The sequence below is a fragment of the Eptesicus fuscus genome, chromosome 4, assembly GCF_027574615.1.
Source record: "Eptesicus fuscus isolate TK198812 chromosome 4, DD_ASM_mEF_20220401, whole genome shotgun sequence".
NCBI classification, from domain to species: Eukaryota; Metazoa; Chordata; class Mammalia; order Chiroptera; family Vespertilionidae; genus Eptesicus; species Eptesicus fuscus.
The window spans coordinates 20,779,716-20,800,768 of NC_072476.1; the positions used below are offsets into that span (position 1 = coordinate 20,779,716).

General features: G+C 45.9%; 1 protein-coding gene and 1 pseudogene across 2 annotated transcripts in view; both read right to left on the reverse strand.

The window, feature by feature from the left end:
• The window catches only part of CPPED1 (calcineurin like phosphoesterase domain containing 1), a 120,608-nt gene that overhangs the window by 33,701 nt on the left and 65,854 nt on the right, over nucleotides 1-21,053 (reverse strand). For both annotated transcript variants that reach the window (XM_008141576.3, XM_054714744.1), the window contains exon 3: nucleotides 4,682-5,104. In XM_008141576.3, coding sequence (XP_008139798.1) covers nucleotides 4,682-5,104 — 423 coding nt within the window. The remainder of the gene's footprint in view (nucleotides 1-4,681; nucleotides 5,105-21,053) is intronic.
• On the reverse strand, nucleotides 14,202-15,320 carry LOC103286103 (DNA-directed RNA polymerase II subunit RPB3-like; annotated as a pseudogene).

The window sequence follows — 21,053 nt, forward strand, 5'->3', positions numbered from 1 at the left end:
CACGTGCACAGTGCAGACAAGGCCCGGGAAGAGCAAGAGCTACGCACTGTAATGGGAACATTTCTCTAAGCCAAGGCGGCAAAACCATGGCCTCCAGGCCCACCACCTGCTTTATAAATTAAGCGTTACTGGAACACAGCCTGAGGAGCAGCACGGAAGCATCCTAAGCCACACCATTTGCTTAGGAGTCCTCTGTAGCTGCTTTCATGCTCCGAGGCACAGCTGAGTAGAAGCTACAGAGACTAGGCCAACATTTCTGACCCTTTGCAGAAAGAGTTTGCCAACCCTTGCTCTAGGTAAGGCATTTCCCATCCAAAAGTCAGCTGGTGAACACCAATCCACAGGCAACATGGACATTACCTATGATTCTGCTAATAAATAGGTTTGATCAAGTTTAAATCCATTCCATTAACCAATATTTATTTATTGAGGGGCTACTATGAGACAGTCTTGGCTAGCTAGGGGCTAGGCTTACAAAGGTGGACAAAGTTAAGCTGGGATTCCACTACATGGAAAAAAAAATCAGGATTTAAAATAATTTCAAATCAATGCAGTTAAGATGTTAGAGTACGATTTCATGTTTTACTTTTCCCATAAAGTGAATTGTAAGATGATAACATTGGGCTAAAAGCTCTCTAATTTTTGTTGTTGTTGTTGTTTATTTGTTTTAAGCATAAATACTAGAGATGAAACTATAATTTTGTGAAATTACTGATCAAATTTTGCAGGAAAGATGAACTTATTGAGATTTTTCATAATTGTCAAATTCACTTTTGGCTCTCTACTACACAGTTCTGATCACTCTGCCGAAAGTGGAAAAAAGCAAAGGTATCGAGATGTTAAGGCAAACAGTTAAAGAGTTAGACTTTTATTTTTTAAGATTGAATTTTTAAATTGGAATCCGTATTAGCTGGTTCACACATTAACCTTCTGCTAAAAGAGGCACGAGGGACAGAGACAGTGGCCAGGTTCAACCAAGATTTCATTATCTATTATCTATCTTTGCAACTCCAACCAGGTATCAGGTGAATTATGGGGAAAGCCAATTTCGACATCCCCTAGATGTGATGAAATTGATTATCCTCAGGCAGAGCAAAAAGAAGACAGAAAATAACAGAGCCGCTTCGCAGCTGTGCATCTGTCCCGCCCTGATAACTCTTTATTTGTACTGGCTATTGACGTTTTTTTTTATCATACAAAGGTTTTATGGAGCTTCAGAAGGAGAAACTGAATGCATCCTGTTTCTAGGGAAACCTGAGCCGGGAAGCCCGCAGGCTCGGATTCAGAGGCGGCATCCCTCCACACAAGGTGGCCCATTGTATAGTAACACCCCTCCTCCTCATTTACCTCATCCATTTAGAGATTACTGCAACAATGTGAGATGATTGTTGATGCTCGTTATTAAATCATTTATTCATCCCACACAATGATTCAGAATTATTCATTAAGCTTGCTGGGAGGAAACTGGGTTTTACCTCCAGAGTGGTTTGAGGAGGGATGTGCTCTTTACAAGGATATTTTATAACAACACAATTATCATAATTAAAAGCTAACCTGGATATTCTGATGAGCTTCTGACAAATTTTTGAGTACTGGCATTTTAACGCAGGAGATAAATGAGACTGCAGCAGGAGTGGGGAATAATACTGCTGTGGGGGAAAGCCGAGGCAGTATTAAATACCATCACCACCCCCAATTTCATCATGGTCTTCAAGTTAATTGATTTTATAAAATGTCACTAGAACTTCTGGCTTCCCAAAATGAGCTCAAAAGACATTGCTGTGACCGAGCATCCCCTGCATTACTGAGTCGCAGAGCAGACATGCCCAGGAGAGCCCACCTACCTGAGCTTCCCCACTAAGCAGGTCACTGGGCCTGCCAGAGCTGCGTCCACATCTGACGCCATCTCTTCTCCCATGCTGCCTGTGGTTTGTTCTGTGTCTGAAAGGCCCTTAAGCAAAGGGCCTGGCTTGGTTAAGCCACTAAAACTGACAGGGACTGCAGTCAGAGCACCCATCTCTCTGGTTTTCCCCGTAAGCAGGTCTAGGGGAGATCCTGAGGCAGTAGCCATGAGGACGCCTTCTCACAGGTGAAGGTGGTGCCTGGCAGGAATATTGGGGGGCCAGCTGTGAAGTGAGAAAGGCCTGCTTGTGAGCCTGGAGAGCCAGCATGTGGATCACAGCAGAAGGATGCACAAGACCAAAGGCTTGGAGGCCCTGTGATGGGCGCTGACACGCGAACACCCTACGGGAAGGCTGTGCCGGGAGCTCTGAGAAACCTGGACTTGGTCTGCTCTGCGCCCGGCATACAGCGGTGCCAAACAAGGACATGGGCTGTGGCCAGTCGGTCAGGGAGGGAAGGAGTGTTAGTTTCAGCCCTTCATTGGTCCTACAAATACTGATGAGGAATTTGTTATGTGAGCCCTGAACCTGGCCTCCTGAATGCAGGTGACTGTTTGAGAGCTGAGAGTCCAGTAGGGGATTCAGACAAGTCAAGACATACAAATCAGCTGGGATCCAGGAAAGCTGAGAAGGGGGATGGGCTGGAGGCACCTCATCCTGAAGGTGTCAGAGTAAAGCAGGTGTTGGCCAGGTGAAGTGGAAGAGGCAGAGATGAGGAGGCTGTGGATCTACCTGCCCTCTGGCGCCTGGCGGAGATGGACTGGAATGGGGAAGAATGGGCCGGGCACCAGGTCAGAGCTGTTGCCATGACCTGGATGAGAGACATGGTGGCCTAGAGCAGTGGACAGGATGGAGATATCAGGAGGCAGAACAAAAGGCACATGACATATCAGAGTCTCCCTAGGCAAGGAGGCCCTGCTGGGGACAGTCCGTCAGGTTCTGGAGCCGGATGCACTGAGTGGAATAAGAAACCCGCACCCTGCTCTGTCCCCTGCATAGCAAGCAACCTCCAGATAATAATTTGGGGTCCCATGTTGCTCTGTCTTCGGGAAGAGACTGCTGCTAGGGCTGAGGGGAGGGTTTCAGTCTCACACAGAACCATTTAATTGGCATTCTGGTGGTAGATGTTAGTTTCTGGGAGCGGGGGCAAGTGGAATCCGCCTCCACGACAGGCCAGCCCTGGTGTGCCAACGAATCCTCCTTGCGCGTGCAGGGCTGCAGGCGTGACAGGGAGGTGGCCGGCACAGCCCAGATCTGATGCCATCCTGGCGGTGGGCAGCAGGCTCCCCCGAGGATGCCCTGTTAGAGCTGCGGGCTCTCTCTCTATAAAATGCACAGGTCTTACGATCTGGGGTGCTGGTGGCCGCATGTGCTCCATCCTACGATGGGAAACCCCGAAGCACATGCCACTCAAGACTGTGGTTGACAACAGCAGAGAACAAAGAGCAGCCACGTGGATGGCATTCGCATCAGTTAACATTTGATATGAAAGGAATCAGTTGAGTGGCATAAAATGTTCTCTCTGACATTATTTTTTGTTAAAAAACAGTCTCCATGGTGGTGCTGATGCCATCTTGACACTTTATTTCCTTGTCACCAAAATGGTTTTCTACACCAACTCACGCACAGCACAAAATTTCAAAGACCTTAATAGTTTTCTAACTTCATCTCCATGGAACAGTTGGAAAATGTCTCCAATTATGCAAGCTTTTTATAAAATGCCTCAAAAATACAGAAGGGCCTATTGTACTTTTCACAAGTGAATGCGAACTCATTTAATGATCAAAGATGAAAAGAAGAGTGTCAGGATTTTTTTTTTTAATTCTAATGAATGATTGCTACTTGGTTAGGCCACCTCCCTCTCCTTACCCCCTAACCGACACATTTACATTTTAGAAAAGACTGATAAAGCGCACTCTGGAAAGATCTAAACAGAGGCATTAGGACCAAAACAAGAGACACAACAATTGTCAAAACTGGAATCCTGCCAGGTCTCTGGTACCTCGGGGGGCAGCTCAGATCACACCCCTCAGATTCACGAGAGGAATACTGCAGGTACTACCAGGGGCAGAAGAGAGGTGTGTGAGCTAGTGCTGCACAGAGTGCCACCAGAAACCAGATCCACAAAGGGAGCCTCTTCATGCTACGTGAGTGTGCACACACGTGTCAAATGCATGACCACTTAAAACGTATAGTTACGTTTAATGTTGTGATCACACCATGTACGTTTCTCTCTCCTGGTTCTGGAGGAGACGTGGTCCTCTCCAAAGGAGAGCCAATGAGGCCCAGGGCCTACCCACTGCAGCCCACCCAGGACTTCCCAGGTTATACCTGAGGGAGTGGGAAGCTTGGCTCTTAAAGATCATCTGCCCGTGGGCAAGTTCCTGCTCCTCAGAGAAAGGAGAAAAGGTGCCCTGGCATCTTCCCTTTGCAGGGGCACATGTAGTCAGTCACACTCAGACCCTGCCCCAGTGTCCCCTACCTGCAGGGCCCCCACTGTCAGCTGTGAGCAGCTACCACAACGTTAGTACCCATAGACAAGGGGCTATTCTAATGCTTACAGCCTCTTCTCATTTAACCTCATAACCAGCTTATGAGGGCTACTCCTACTGTTCCTACTTTACAGATAAGGACACTGAGGCAGCTTGTCCCAGGCCTCACGGCCAGTGAGTGACAGAGCTGAATCAGAACCCCTTTGCCAGGCAGTGGAGGGGCAGAAGGACCTGGAAACCTCCCCTTCGGACCACCCTTCCACCCAGACACTGGGGACCCGCTGCTACCTGCTTTGATGAACTTGTCTGCCATCTCCTTCCGCACGGTCTTGGTGAGGTTGAAGTAGTCATCGTCCTCGTCGATGCTTTGGAGGAAGAGGGGGATGTGCTGGAAGACGATGGCGTGCTGGCACTTCTGCTGCCCCGCCGCGCTCAGCTGCTGGTCCAGCCACTGGTCCTGGGCCTGCTTCAGGGCAGGGCACCTGGAGGCGTCGTACAGAAACTGGGAGTTGAGGACGAGGAACAGGACGCCCCCGACCCAGAAGCTGAAATAGTCGTCTCCCCACATCTCCTGGAACTCTGCGATGGTCTCGGGTGTGGGGACGTTGCCCACATCGTGGTTGCCGCTGACCAGGACCAGCGGGATGTCGCTGTCCACGTTCCTGAGCACCTGCTGCAGGTCCTTCGTCTGCTCCTTCCGCCAGGGCATCCCTGCAAGAGTGAGGGTCACGTTCTGAAATGGCCGAGGTTGTTTGACATTTATTCACATAAAATAAGAGGGAATAATCTAAAAATTCATTCAACCGGGCAGAGAGAAACTGCAAAAGCAATCCTATGCTAAAAGCAAATCAGCGAGTTGGAAACCATTGCCCCCTGGGTTCAACTATCCTTCCCTCAGGATGCCTTGGATTTTAATAACTAAGTGGCATCTGACCCAACGTGCCAACTGAAGGATGGCGGAGTCGTACTATTCAATGTTAGTGAAGCTTGGTTTCTATCTTTTGTTCAGATGAAGAATAAGTATAAATAGTTGAAACTGTCCTGCCCCATCTCAGTGGGTCGTGCTGAGCGCCCCTGCGGTAGTCCCAAACTGAAGTGTTTCATACTATACACACAGCCTTGCAGACTGTGTGAGCACCTTTATGGGAAAAATTCTTAGGACCTGAATGGCTTGATCCATGGCACATGCGCCTTGCTAAATGCCCCCACACAGAGAAAGAGGTTTTTTTATATTCCATTAGTGGTGTGTAAAAGCTCAAGTGCTCAATGTCTTAATATTAAGTGTATCCCCCCTGGCACAGGATTCAGTATGGAGATGATTATTTAACTCAGGGGTGGGGAAGCTTTGTTCTGCCGAGGGCCATTTGGATATTTATAACATTATTCGTGGGCCATACAAAACTATCAACTTAAAAATTAGGCTGCTATATTTGGTCAAACATTTAATTAACTCACCCCTAATGCCTTGGCAGGAACAGACCAAATGATATCTCAGCCTTATACGGCCCACGGGCCAGATGTTCCCCACCCAGATTTAGCTTGAGAATTGGAAAGTGTGTGGGGACCTGACTCCCTCAGATTCCTGGCTTCCACACTTGATATAATAATGCATTAAAACTTTAATAAATGGGTTCTAAAATGACCAATTCCAATCCACATCTGTTTTTTGAGCTAATTTATTCAACAAATATGTACTGAGTGCAGACTACGTACAAGGCTCTGATTTAGTTCCCGGGAGTGAGCTGTGAGCCAAAGATACACAAAGTCTTCCCTTCAAACTGGGGAGCCAGGTAATTTGTCAAGTACATGACAGATGCACCCATCTGTTTCAAAAGTTATGAAGCGTTACTAAGAAAAGCCAAGTGGGGGGAAGGCCATACTTCCCGCGCCAAGTTAGTCCCGACGAATATGCTTAGTATCGTGCAAAGACAGCACAAGAAAAACGATGAAAAGAGCTTCCCAGCTTCCCAGGGGGTGATGAAAACTCACCTGGAAAAGGCTGCCATAGCGGATGAAAATTACACCCATCATTTCATTTCCATCATGAATTTAAAGGAAAGCAGAAAGTCTTTATGAAGCAATTACAGCTAAGAAAGACCATAAAGCAGAAATGAAGGAATTCATCTAGATCCTAGATGGTCATAACATAGGCAGAGGTGAAGCAGGAACTGGTAGAAATAACTCGGGAAAGAAATAGAAGGAAACACAAGAACGTCTCAGAAGTTATGACTACAAAGGGAGTAGTAGCAGTAGCGAGATTCCCTTTATAGCCAAGTCTGCGCCAGTTTCCCTAGCGTCCCCTGTGAGCATATGAAGAAGAAGCTACAATTGTTGAATACGCAGCTCCTCATATTCCCACGCAGTCACACTTGTTCATGGTGTGATACAAATATCCTCTGCCATTATTCTTTGTTTTCACCTGTTGATCTGCATCCATTTCTGAAAGATTTGGTTAAGTTGCCACCGTTATCGGATTGATCAATTTCGAAATTCTGCCAACTTTTGTGCTCATCTACTTTTAGCTACCTTGCCTAAGAGTTGAGAATTTCCATATGTCACTGAAATGTTTTATATTTAATCCTAATAAGGTAAGTTAGTAATAAGAAAAGGAAGACGCACAGCCACTCTTTTGCATGTGGATATCCAGCTGTCCAGCACCATTTGTTACAGAGACTGTCTTTCCCCATTGAACTGTCTTGGCAACCTGGTCAGAAATCAACTGACCCTAAATATGGGAGTTTATTTGTGGGCTCTCATTTCTATTCCATTGATCTATATGTCTATCCTTATGCTAGTACTACAGTGTTTTGATTACTGTAGCTTTCTAATAAGTTTAAAATCAGGAAGTGTGAGTCCTCCAACTTAGTTCTTCTTTTTGCAAGGGTCCCCTGAACTTCCATATGGAGTTCTGGATCAGCTAATTCAAGGTCCAACACACAAGAAGCTACAGCTTTCTAGGAAGGCTTGTCTGGGTTTCTGCCACTGCAGACACACCCACCGCCTGGCTGTTCTCGGACTGGACCGTGGCCCAGCAGGGTTGGGCCTTGCCCAGGTTAAAGGTGAGGTGTACTTCTGAGAGTAATGTCTGCCCACAGGAGACACAGGAGAGGGAGGCAGTGGGGGTGTGGGAGCCTTGCTGTGTTCTGAGAAGGGTTCATGTTAAAAGGACTCTGTCCTCATAAAGATTCTTTGGCCAAAGGCAGAGGGGCTGGCAGAGAGGCGATTTTATGGTTTTCAGCAGGAGGTAATAAAAACTAGATCAGCGTTGTGATACTAGAAAAGGAAAGAAAAAAGACCATGTAAATATGTGTAAGCCTTGTCCTGTTGGCGTAAGGAAACATAGAGGAGAAAATATGTAAATGTCTGTCATTGTCTGCACCTGTCACTGTGGGTCAAGGTCGTCCATAAATTATTTCCCCCCAAAAGTGATCATCCCTCTAGTGTTTATGTTCTTTAAAGCCAACCTTGGTGTTATTATAAGATGTGTACATGCATGATGATGGGATACTCAATTTAACAGAGTACTACTAGCACTTGGCACATGGAAGCGCTACATGTACATGGAAGACATTGCTCAAGGCTGATGCTGACGAGACATGCAATGTCCCGGGACAAAGTTCTAGGACAGTTATAAGCAGATTCACCTTTGGAACTGGCAAGTCCCCTCAGGGGAAGGAATGACCAGTTCATTTCTGTTCAGAGCTGCTGGGGGTCAGGTGCGTGAAAAGGTCTTAGTTAGAATGACTGCCTCTTTTTACTTTAAGATTCCATTTTATAATCGGAACTCTGGCACCTGGGGCTATATTCCCAAAATCTTCGGTCTCTTACGGCATTTTAAATATAAAACGTAATGAAAAATTAATAGAAGTTTCACAGTTAAACTCCAAAGAGAGTCACTGCTCTTTCAAAGCCAGAGGCAAAATCTACAACGCCCCAGTTATCATAGGGCTAGAGGAACAGAAATGATTTGTCTTCAGCTAGGCATTTATTCAACACACCTGCTGTCCTACTGTGTGCTAGGTCTTGGCCACACCAGCAGAAGGGAGGGAGTTATCTTTGTTCCCATGGAGCTCGACGTCTAGAAGGGGAAGCAAACACAGAAAAGGGAATGACCATGTTGTATTGCACAAGATGTGAAGTTATGTGACAGGAGCATCAGGCCCTGTGAAAGCACAGGGCGGGGGTGACCCACACAGTCGAGAGCGCCTTCCCAGAGAAAGCAACACTCCCGCCAACATAAAAAGTTTAGGGGGACTTAGGGCCTGCTGAAAAGGAAGCTAGCCTTCAGAGGCAAAGAAACGGCAGGGTGAAGCCAAGGTCAGAAAGAGGACCTGGCACCGGGAGGCGGGGCAGTGCGGAGCTGCAGCCAGAGTACTAAAAAGCGCACATTGTAGACTGCCGACTATGTTCTCGGCACTGAGCGAAGCTCTTCACACAGACGGTCTCACTCCTATAAGAACCGATGCAGAATTAATAACACAAATGGGGAAACTAAGGCACAGGTGACACCCTCATTCAGGTCACAGAGTTTGTAAGATGTTCACTGGATTTTAACCCAGGTAGGCTGCCAGATAAAATATAAGATGTCCAATTATATGGAATTTCAAAAGGATATTTTAATATTAGTAATGCAGTATTTGTGTTCCTATATTTTTATTTGTGAAATCTGGCAGCACTAGCGAGATTCAGGTTCCACCTTGGTTAACTCAGCCTGACTCCAAAGTTGGTGTCCTCAGCGATGAAGGGAAACAGATACACACACCACCTCCTGGTCAGAGCCAAGAGCAGATGCAGAGTGACCACTATAGAGAAGAGAGAGGGCACTGCAGGCAATTCCAAGAGTTTCTGCGTTGAGGTGCAAGACTATGACTTCAGGTCCAATCACTTAAACAGTTAGCTTGGCCACGTATTTCTTGATGTGTTACCCATCTGCTGATAACAATCTAAAAGTGTTGCTAATACAATTTGTTGGTCAGGGTATGGGCAAACAGACAGTGTTTATAGTGTTGGCTGGAGTGTAAAAGGTTTTCTTTATTCAAATTTAAAAACCCACATACACCTTGATCCCCATGTTTTAACACCTGGAATTTTTCCCAACAATAACGTGCAGGAAAAAAGTACAAATAACAATTTTTATTGCAGCCAATTTGTAAGAGCAGAGCAGGGCTAGGAGTATGATAAGGGGAGTAAGTGGAACATTTAAGAACCTCACTCTCAGGTTTGTGCAAGCGCTGGCCCGGCATTTGCACGACCCTGAGAGTTGAGTGCCTCCTTAAATTATGTTCCCTGGACACCTCACTTGCTTCACACATCCCTAATGCTGCAGCATATCATAATAGATAACCTAAATGAACACGTAAGGTCTAGCCAATGAGTGAAATACTATGTAGCCACATAAAAGAATGAGGAAGACTATCTATTAAGGGAAAAAAGCAAGATCAATACAGGCATACCTCAGAGATACTGAAGGTTTGGTCCAGACCACTGCAATAAAGCTAGTACCGCAATAAAGCGAGTGATAATCTTTTTGCTGGTGGAGGGTCTTCCCTTCAATTTGTTAAAAAAAAAAAAAAGCAACTTCTATAAGCACAATGAAAACGAAGTCTGGCTGTACATTGTGCATAGTTTACTACCCACCTTTCATGTGAAAAAAAAAAAAAAAGGAAAACTACACATAATATGTGCACACACTATCTTTGGTAGAATGCCTTAAAAAACTGGTTCTATGTGCTGCCTCTAGGGAGAGACACTGGGTTAAGAAGGAAACATTTTCTACATTCTTTATATTCTTTTGTAACTTTTGAAAGTTGGTCTCTACTAAAAATGTAAATAAACAACATTATGAAAATAAAATATAAGGAAGAAATATGCAAATATACTTATAAATGTATCTGGGAAAGATACACAAGAACCTGGTAGTTGTCTCTGGGAAGAAAACTGGCCTCTGGTGGGTGGTGGGTGGTGGAGAGGATGCGGGGGGAGCAAACTGATTTACCAACTGCCTACCCATATACAGAATTTGATTTTCCCTTAAAAATTAAAGACATATAACTAACTACATGAATGTTAATCACACACACACACACACACACACACACACACACACACACACACACATCACACTGTATGCACACACAGGCATATGTTATCAGACCAGTGTTAGAACTGAACAAAACTGGATGACCTTATATAATCATAGCCAAGCCCAGACAAGAGCCTGGATGTCTTTGCACGGCCCACGGCTTCAGGGGATTTGGTCTTGGTTTGGCAAGTGGCATTGTTTTCCTCCTCAGGGGATGGCACCTCAGAGAGAATGCTCGAGCCATGCAGGACCAGGCTTTGTTCCCCTGGAGAAGGAATCCTTTGCCCTTAGACACAGGAAGGGCAGAGTCTCTGAGTGTTCTAACTGCACCTGAAATCAGACCCGGGTGTAGCTTGGCCTCAGTCGCAAGCAAGCTTTTCTCAAGGAGGTGTTGCTTCCATGTGCTCAGCCCTCTTTCCCAGGGACTCGTGTTTCAACTAAGGAACCTCTTCTCTTCCATACCTTTGATAGTAACATGCGTTTTTTATTTCATACAGGTTGCAGCTCGACACGATTAAACAAAATTATATGCTGTTACTAGAATAAAATCCCACTGCCTGGCTCACTTATAGAGTTCATTTAAATTCTTTGGGGCATAGATTAAAAGAAGACACCAGAGTGAACCTGGGACAGCTCTTCATGAAACATTGCCATCGTGTCTGAGAAGCAATGGTGAAACCCTTGGGAGGATGAGACGAACCCTTGGCCAGGTAGCTTTTCTTAGGATTTCATTGCTTATTGAGAACCCAGGTGGCTACTTCATTCCCAGGAACATGGGTGTCCAGGTTACCACCATTTCCCCCAGCTTAGGGCTCCATCTTCTGAAGGGAAAATAGCCACTCTGCCTCATGTAAAGCCTATCTCAACCACCTGAGAGGCAGGCAAAACCACAGAGATGTAGTGCTCCCCTGCCACTCACAAAACATCTGATAATACACATTTTATCTTCCCCTTTGCGGGTACTGGAGAATGTAACCTGGTTACAGAAAACATGGAACAAGAAATGAACAGCGAACCCATGGGTTTCCTTTCCTCTTCACCATCCCCACCCCACCGCAATACTCAGCGAGGGCAAAATCCCACCAGCAAACTGCTGTTAAAAACCACCTACCTGCACGACCTTCAAAAGATTTTCTCTTTCCTGTGGAGGTTGTCTAAACAACAGGTACCACGAATAGATTTCAAGTATTGTGACTCTATTTACTGTTTTAGTAAGAAGTTTTTCTTCTTTTTAAAACAAGATCAATGTTCTCTGTAGCAACTGGACAAGGAAGAGGGTGGCTTAAAGAAAATAAGAGTTCTCTGTTTCCTAGTCCCTGTTAGGCATAAGAGCTCTAACGAGAATTGATGCGGATGCATTCCACCACTGTCAGGAAAATTTAAATTAAATAAATAGTGGGACAGCCTCAGTAAGAGAGACACAGTCAGGGTATGTAATGAGCTGCTCATTCCAGGAGATAGAGAGTGGGCTTCCAGGGTCAATACATTTAGCAGCTTAAAGATCAACAAAATCAATATGGCCCACGAGTAAGCTCCCTCTGAGCAGTTACTTGCAAACCCAATGATTTCTCCAGCTGAGGCGGTGAAGGGGGGGTGGATAACAGTCCGAGGTGGGTTAGAATTGCCTGTCCTAAAAATTGCCGCTGTACTTTGTCAGATGCTTTCACATCACATAGCTTTCTGGGCCTGCCCCAGCTCGCAGGGCTTCCTTCTGCCGGGATGTCACAGGGACCTGGCTTCACCACCGCCCCCCAACCCATCACCAGGCTGTGCAGCAATGAGCAGTCTCCAGCAGGATTTTCTTTGTGCAATGAAGATGCTCGGTAGGTGTGTTTGGATTTGGTCTAATTTGGGATCGGCTAAGTGCAGAAATCAACCTGAAGACATTAGAATACACACAGAACACCCATGTCCATTCCTCCTTCCCTGGTTTCATAGTGGGCTATCAGCTGGGCAGCCTCAGGACCCTTCCTCTTCACTCCAGACCTTCTGACAAAAACAGAAGGTTCAGCAGCTTCTCCACACACACCACCACCGCCACCACTCCTCTTGTCTTTTAAAGTCTCTTTCCCTAACTTAGCTGTGGCCCATTTCAGGCAATTAAAGGTACAACTTGCGGCTTATTGCAAACTACATGGGTAGTAGCATCTGCCTGTTATGGACTGAACCCCCCTACCCCCAATTCATATGTTGAAATCTTAACCCCCAGAACTGTACAGTATTTGAGCCTTTCCCCAGGAGAGCTGATCCTCTTCAACTCCCCTTTACCCACCTCTATGGCATCGCAGAACTGCAGGCCCAGGGTATAGCTCACTGCCTGCAGGACCACACTAACTCTGATTGGCCCCTCGACCCGTTCCCACACAGCCACCAGCACGAGCCATTTCAGTGACACCAGCCTGTCACACCACTCACCTCTCTCAACCACAATTCAAAGTTACATACACTTAATTTCTCCTTCCTATATGTGCTCCCAGCTACCCACACATCATCCCTCTGGTGGTGCAATGGAGAGAGGGTGTTTGGAATATTATGCAGAGGACATCGTCAGAAAACCTAACCCAATTCAAAACACGCATGTTTCCTGACTGCTCCTGAAACAGAGTGGCTTGTGTGCCAGCTGAAGTGCCCCTGCCATTTTGCATGAGCATATTGAGGGCTGTGCATTACTCATCATCAGCTTTGAGAGGGCGCAGGCCGGGCTGAGAGACACCCGCCACAAGTGCACTAATGTTGTGCACTGGGCCTCTAGTCAATTATAAGCATGCTCCTCACTATCACTAGTGTTTCTCTCTGCCAGGGCACCAAGGTTAGCATTTCACACATTATTTCATTGTGTCAGCAGTCCTGTCACCATGACACCATTTCGTTCTTAACTGTGTGCTGCCTCAGTTTCTCCAGGCATTGAGCAGTCATAGTGAATTTGCTGTATCTATTGTCAACTAATAGGGAAAAAAACCACCAATGATGCTGAGGCAGGATAGTAAGAAGCTAGGAAAATTCCTCAGGTAGCAGAAAGGGGAAAAACTAACTGGGACAAGATAAGTAAACAAGGCCAAACAACTTAACCAACTAACAGCCAGCTAGTGAATCATAAGACCTTATCTTCCCCAATCAAGGACACCGAGAGGTTTATACCTCTCTTTCCTGACCAGAGAATAAGCAGCTTAAATCACTCTGGTTGGGGAGATAGGTAACAGAGACCCGATTAGTGCCATTTGTACCGGCCTACACCAAGGATGGATGAAGTCAGAGAAACAAATTAAAAAAACCTGATTAGAGCCAGACAGACCTAAGATAAAAGTAAAACAGTAAAACAGACCAGAGAATAATCCAAAACTCCCCTATATGCTCATTTTGATGCATTAGCATATTAAAACACACCTGGAAAGCTGATGAATATTCTGCTGACACTCTCCCCTAAGATTCTTTTTTTTTTTTTAGAGAATGAAATACAGGGTTTATTGGTGGGGGGACGAAGGGCGGGGGGAGGAGGAGCAGCCAGGGTCTAAAGACATTTGGGAATTTGAGCAAAGTGTAGGCTGACCATGGGCAGGGGCTGGGTTTGTAGGCGGCCTGAATGAGACTTCTAACACTCAATCCTAACACGGAAACCTAAGGTACAACTGTGAAATGCTAACTTCCACACAGAAAGTCAGTCAAGAGCTGAAATGACCAAAAGAGGAGGGTCTAGCTCAGTGGTTTTCAACAGGGAAGCAGTACAAGCAGACCAGGGGGAAGGGAGGTCTGGGTTCTGGGGAGACTAGCCATCAGCAGGCAGGGCCAGGGATGCTGCAGACTCAGTGAAGGACTGTCCTGCCTCAAATACCAGGGGCACCCCCGTAATCTACCTGGGACCAAGCAAGGATGGGGGGCACCCTTCCCCTCTGCTACCTCTCCAGTTGGTGCTGATGGCTTGCTAAGAAGTTAAGTACAGCTGTCGGGACTTCTGGAGCTAGGAGGGTCTCAGGAGACCTGCACACAGCTGCTGCTCGGATCCTTTTCCGCTCAGGCAGATGAGCTGCAGCTAATTTATGGTGAGGACGTCACTCTGGATCTCGTGGCTCAACTGGGTCTGTAAATCACTCAGCTTCTTCTTTAACCCAGAGAGGGCTGAGAGGACGATGGTTTCAGGGCGCAGAGAGCCACAGGACTCCACGTTGTAGTAAAACCTCTCCGGCTTGCCATTGGGGTCTGAGACTCATCTTCATCCAGCTCTGAGTACTTGCTCTTTGGCCACTCCTCTGGCTTGGGGTACACCGTGTGCCTCAGGACACTGTCGGGGTCATATTCAAAAGCCACCCCTGCAGTCGCGTTCCACTTGGCATGCTCCTTGCCAAAGCCCTTCTTGGCCTAGGCGCGGAGTCTCAGCTCCTGGCCCTTCGCAGCCTGACGATGAGGATGTCGTCCTGGTCCATGTAGTCATTAGGGTCGTTATCTCGGTTCCGGGATGTCACTGGAATGACCCGGGGGCTGTTGGACATGAGGTCTCGAGATGTGACGTGACGAGTCTGGTCTTCGTTGCACCGCACGTCGAGAGTGAACTCCACTGAGCACTCGGAGCAGAACTCTTCGCACGTGCAGTCCCGGGACTACTGCAGCTTGTCCACAATGTCATCGCTAGTGAGGGGGATTAATCCGAGCCTGTGAGCGATGAATTCGTCATGAAGGACTGAGGAATTGGCGTCAATCTGAACCCAGTCAATGGCTATTATGGGCACCTGGGCAATGAAGACCCTCCGAATGAAATTAGCTACCGCTAGGTCCGTATTCTCGATGATGAACTTGACATTCTCGTCGGTGAGCTCCGTGATCCGGCATGGTGGGCTGGTTGGCATACGGCATCGTGCTCCACGGCCCGGCGGGCCACCGGCGTCCTCCCCTAAGATTCTTGCCCCCCTCAAGACAAAGAATGCCGGCACAGGCTCACTCTAGAACATACCCAGGCCTGTTCTCGGGCATGCACTTTTTAACTTTCCTTCTCCTAAACTCTAAGGGTCCCCATGAGACACGCAGCCAGGTGACAAGCAGTGGCAGCGCATCCCGCAAGTGAGGCGTCAGAGCCGAGCTACACAAAGCCATGGAGGAGGACAGCCTGGGAAGTGGCTGGTCAGTGGGGCCTGAGTGGGGTCTCTGACTTCCCAGTGAGCTGACAGCAGCCCACCTTGGCTCACTTCTTTCCTATAATGTTTCTAGGGAGCCAAAGCAGAGCACTGCGGAGGCTCCCTCCTGTTACTCCTGACACCCTAAGTCCGTACTTTGTTCCACGGTCCCCCGCTCTAATGAACGTGCTCTCAAATTCACCTGGATCGTACTGTGAAATCTTTCCTGCATGAAGTCAAGAACCCACACACTACCACCGGCCCTAGGCAGACCCGCTCTGGGCTCAGTCCGCATCTGGTGACAATGTCATGTGTATGCGCTAGGTGCCCAGGAGAGTGTGAGGGACAAGGACACTGTCCTTCCCCATGAAGCTTAGAATGTGTACACAGGCTTATGCCAGAGATGCCCTCACAGCTCCGGTCAGTGAACCATTGCCTAAGTGACCATAAAGAGCAAGTAACCCTCACAGGCTTTCAACAGTGAACAACCTGACCCTGGGTTTTCAAGGTACAGTAAGCATAACCAATTGTGTGTCGAATATAGGGGAGTTCTAGACTTGTTGAAATGCAGCCAAATTAGTTATTCAGACAGGCATTCTAGCTAGTGGTAATAGGGAATACATAGCAGCAATATTATTTAACCAAATTGTCTGCCAAAGGTTTCAGGGGTCACTGAAATTGCAGGGCAAATTCTGGATAGCATTTTTTAAAGCATTCCATTCTGACAGAGTAACGTCAAGTCCTCAAATAAATAGAAGGCTTTAGAATTTCTAAGTTCATTATAATTCTGCACTTAAGAACATTATAATATGGATTTATTAACTTGAAAAGGTTTGTTGCTTTGTAAATTATCCCCTTAGAGCATCTAGAAGTATTAAAGGAAAAGGGAAAAACACTACAATTATAAATTTTTTTTAACCTCTTAGAGTGGTGTTTATCTTACAGATTATTGTGTGCAAAAGTTCATAAGTAGGCTGCTAGGAATGCAACCAGGGTTTGTCACAGCAACAGTTTAACTGGTTGTTAGATCTCAGGCTAACTCACAACTAGTTACTCCATCACACAGACAAATGCCCTGATTCAACCACCTAAGAGGTACAATCAAGCCTCTCTCCCAAGCTGCAGTGTTTATTTGCCTAGCAAAAATTGAGATTTATTACTGTTTCCAAATTTTGTAACCTATTATTCTTTCAAAAATGCATAGGAACCTAACCACTATTTATACCCATAGGTAACAATGATCACAAGGGAATTTAATATACTGGAGAGAGATACAATGTAAAGCAATGTATATTAAATGCATCTGATTAGAGGGTCAGTAAAGGGATAATTTTGTGGTTATCCATACTTAGAAACATTATTTGTTACATCAATAGAAGTAAAATGTACTATATTAGTGGCTTTAGGATAATATATCTCTAATACATGAAGAAGTAGGGGAGATAAAAATAAAGGGTTTGCAGGTTGATTATATTTTTGAAATCCCAAAGAAAGAGTGACATGACCCAAGGTCACCGTTGGAGTTTAACCAAATAAAGCAAATAACCCTTCTGAGTTACTCAGAAGCTCACCATATGGGAAGAATAAACATGCTGGCAGCTGTCACTCATGGAATCCTTACCATGTGCTAAGCACCTGCACTACTGCATCCTGACAAGCCTGTTATTGTATTACAACATGCTACCAGGTTGGCTGCCCAGGTGACTCGGGCCCTTCCTCATGGCAATACTATTCTAATGAGTGAAATCCACATGGAATGAAGTGCACTGATCTTGCTGGTTCTGTGATGCAGGCAAGATGGGCAAGGAGGGGTTAAATAGAGGACAGTCAGCTCTCCAGGGAAGGGCCCGAATGGTAAACAGATGGGTCCTGCAGAGTGTGGGACCTCAGAGCATCCCAGGCACCGAGTGTGCCTGTCATCTCGGCTGCCAGCATAGTTGTCACCACTGTGAGCAGAAAAGGTGTCTGGGACTCCTCACTGCCATCCCTGCCCTGCCTGTCGCCTTCTCTGCAAAGAAAGGAGGCCCCAGAGGGAACCTAGGTGATGGATAGGGTCAACACACACACCATTTGACTTTGGGGAACACGACCTGACTTCCAATTCAGGACTCTAGATGTTCCAGCCTGCCTCCTAGTCCCAAACCAAAAGGGCGTAGAGGTTCCAGGAGTGAGGGGAACACCTGGGACACACACTTGGGATATAACAAGGTTAAGTGTTGGGATATTCACATATACCTAGATCTGAACATTATTTGATCAGCTTGAAAATCCTAAATGCAATAGTATACTGAGGGTTTTGCAAACTCGGGGGGGAGTAGGGGGGGATTAAGGGAAAGAATTCCACAAACTATACCTTCAGTCTGCGTTCTGTATCAATTCTGACTTAGATCAGAATTGTCTTGTCATTTTGTTGACAATACAGAACCTAGAAAACAATGGATAGCTGTGAAAGGCTGAGAGCAATAAAATCTTGTTTTTATAAAACCATTAAGCAGAAGTGAGTCAGAGAAAACATAGGGTAAGAATGTTTGGTGAGACACAGCTAAAAGCCACCTTAAAATCATAATAGAGCCCTAACCGGTTTGGCTCAGTGGATAGAGCATCGGCCTGCGGACTCAAGGGTCCCAGGTTCGATTCCGGTCAAGGGCATGTACCTTGGTTGCGGGCACATCCCCAGTAGGGAGTGTGCAGGAGGCAGCTGATTGATGTTTCTCTCTCATCGATGTTTCTAACTCTCTCTCTCCCTCTCCCTACCTCCCTATAAAAAAATCAATAAAATATTTTTTAAAAATCATAATAGAGGCTTCCAATTAAAAATGGTGTATTGAAAACTCTTAGTTCTGTTCCTTCCACAAATCTTACTGCAAAGATAGTGAACTCTCAAGGACAAAGATAGAAAAACGGGAAAGAAGAAAACCACAGAAATATGAAAACCAGAAAACAGATGGACAAGTGGGAATGGGCTTAGCCAACTTAGAAAGTTAAGTATTCAGCTAGCAGTGAGAAAGTCAGTAAGCGACTGGCTTGGTAGAACCACTTTGGAAAACTCTTTGGAAGTATTTCCCAAAGTTAAATCTACATCTTCCCAAAAACCCAGCAATTCCACTCCCAGGTCCGTAACTAAAGAAATGAGTGTGCAGCTCAGCTAAAATACATGACAGGAATGTCACAGCAACTTTATTCATAGTCCCAACGTAGAAATGACCCAGAAATTCATCACTAATGGAATGAGTAGATAAGTTGTGACATAATCATTAGGTGGATGCAACAATAATGAAGAACATTCCGGGCACTGAGTGTGCCTGTCATCTCGGCTGCCAACAGAGTTGTCACCACTGTGAGCAGAAAAGGTGTCTGGGACTCCTCACTGCCATCCCTGCCCTGCCTGTCGCCTTCTCTGCAAAGAAAGGAGGCCCCAGAGGGAACCTAGGTGATGGGTAGGGTCAACACACACCATTGACTCTTTGGGGAACACGACCTGACTTCCAATTCAGGACTCCAGATGTTCCAGCCTGCCTCCTAGTCCCAAACCAAAAGGGTGTAGAGGTTATTGCTGCTGCATGCAATAGCATGGATGACTGTCAGACAGAATGCACAGGAAAGTATGCACTGAAGAGTACCTACTGTATGACTCATTTTTATGAAATTAAGGAGCAGGCAAACCCAACTGACAGTGCATGAAGGTTACTGACGCAGAAGAGGCAGGAGGGAGCCCTCTGGTGTGTGTATCTTGATCCGAGTAGTGGTTAAGGGTGGATTTACATCAAGCTCTTCACTTCAGATTACTTGCATTTTACTTTATAGTAAACCTCAATTTAAAAAAAGTAAAGAAAATGAATTTTTAAATATCTGCTTTGTATCGCAGATGCCCTAAAGGCCCAGGAATTTGTGGTGACAGATAACCTTGGAAATGGGGTAAAAGACCTAAAACAGAGAGATGGCATGAAATTCCATGAAGCTGGACCACTGTCCTCCTCACTTTGGCAGAAGGCAGTTGCGGTTTTTGTAACAAGTAAACAGGGAATTCTGAGAGAGAGCCAGCAGGTAGAGTTAGGGGCGAGGTGCCATGGCGAAGACAGGAGGATCAAGATGAAAGGCTTTACCCTGATTTTGTGAACACCGCCTTGTTCTTCCGTTTGGAGCCTAGAGCGCTCCCAATGAGAGCAGCCAGGCAGAGCCCTCCAGCCACAGGCAGGAAGAGTCTCCTCTGGGGCATCTGAGAACCAAAATGACCTGAAGACACTGGGGAACAGGGGAGCCTCACCACTATGGTGCAAGACCCCCACACAGCATCCAATCAGCTCTGCAGTGCTGCATTCCTTTTTCACTGCACTCAAGCTGGAGCAGCTAACCGAGGATCATTAGATGCCCGAGGAAAGTCCAATACGAAAGCCGTGCCAAAATAATCAAAATGGGAGAAGACAGAGACTATTTGGGGAGAAGGGGGAAAACTATCATTAATATTCTCAGAGAAAGAAGATACTGCACTCATCAAACAATTACAGGATGCTACTTTTTAAAAAATATATATTTTATTGATTTTTTACAGAGAGGAAGAGAGAGGGATAGAGAGTTAGAAACATCGATGAGATAGAAACATCGATCAGCTGCCTCCTGCACACCCCCCACTGGGGATGTGCCCACAACCAAGGTACATGCCCTTGACCAGAATCGAACCTGGGACCCTTGAGTCCACAGGCTGATGCTCTATCCACTGAGCCAAACCGGTTTCGGCGGGGATGCTACTTTTAAAAAGATTAATGACCAAAAAAAGTTCTTGGAAATTAAAACTATGGTAGAGGAAATGAAAATCCAGTAGAAGCTTAAAGATAAACTTGGGAAATATCTCAGAAAGTAGAATAAGCAAGGAAATGGGAAAAAGGAGATAATAGTTGAGGACCAGTATAGAAGCCCAATATCTAGAGAATATGAGTACCAGAAAATACAGAAAAACACACAGGGGAGAATCACCAATGAAATAATTTAAAAGTATTTGATGGCCATGACTTTTCTAAATGGATTAAGCAGATTCACACCATGGTTCATCACTGTTATTTCAGAACCCTGGATACAAACATAAGATACTACAGGCTTCCAGTCTTATAAAAGGATCAAGAATCAGAATGAAACAGAGCATCTTAAAACCCTTTAACAAGCAAAAGCAAGGAAGCAAACCTTACAAAATTCTGAGAGAAAAATTACTCCTTACCTAACATTCTATACCCAAATTACCAAACTATCAATTTAATATCAGGGTCAAATGAAGGTATTTTCAAATGTAAATTCTTCCCCGGAAGCTAACAGAGGATGAGATGCATCTGAAAAGGAAGGGAATTGGCATCCAACATGAGAGAGAGGGGAATTCAGGACCCTAAAATGGGGATGAAGTCCCCAGGTGATGGTGTTAGCAGGCTTAGAGAGGAATCAGTCAGGGAACAGAGGGCCCTAGGAGAAATTTCTTCAAGAAGCTGACACT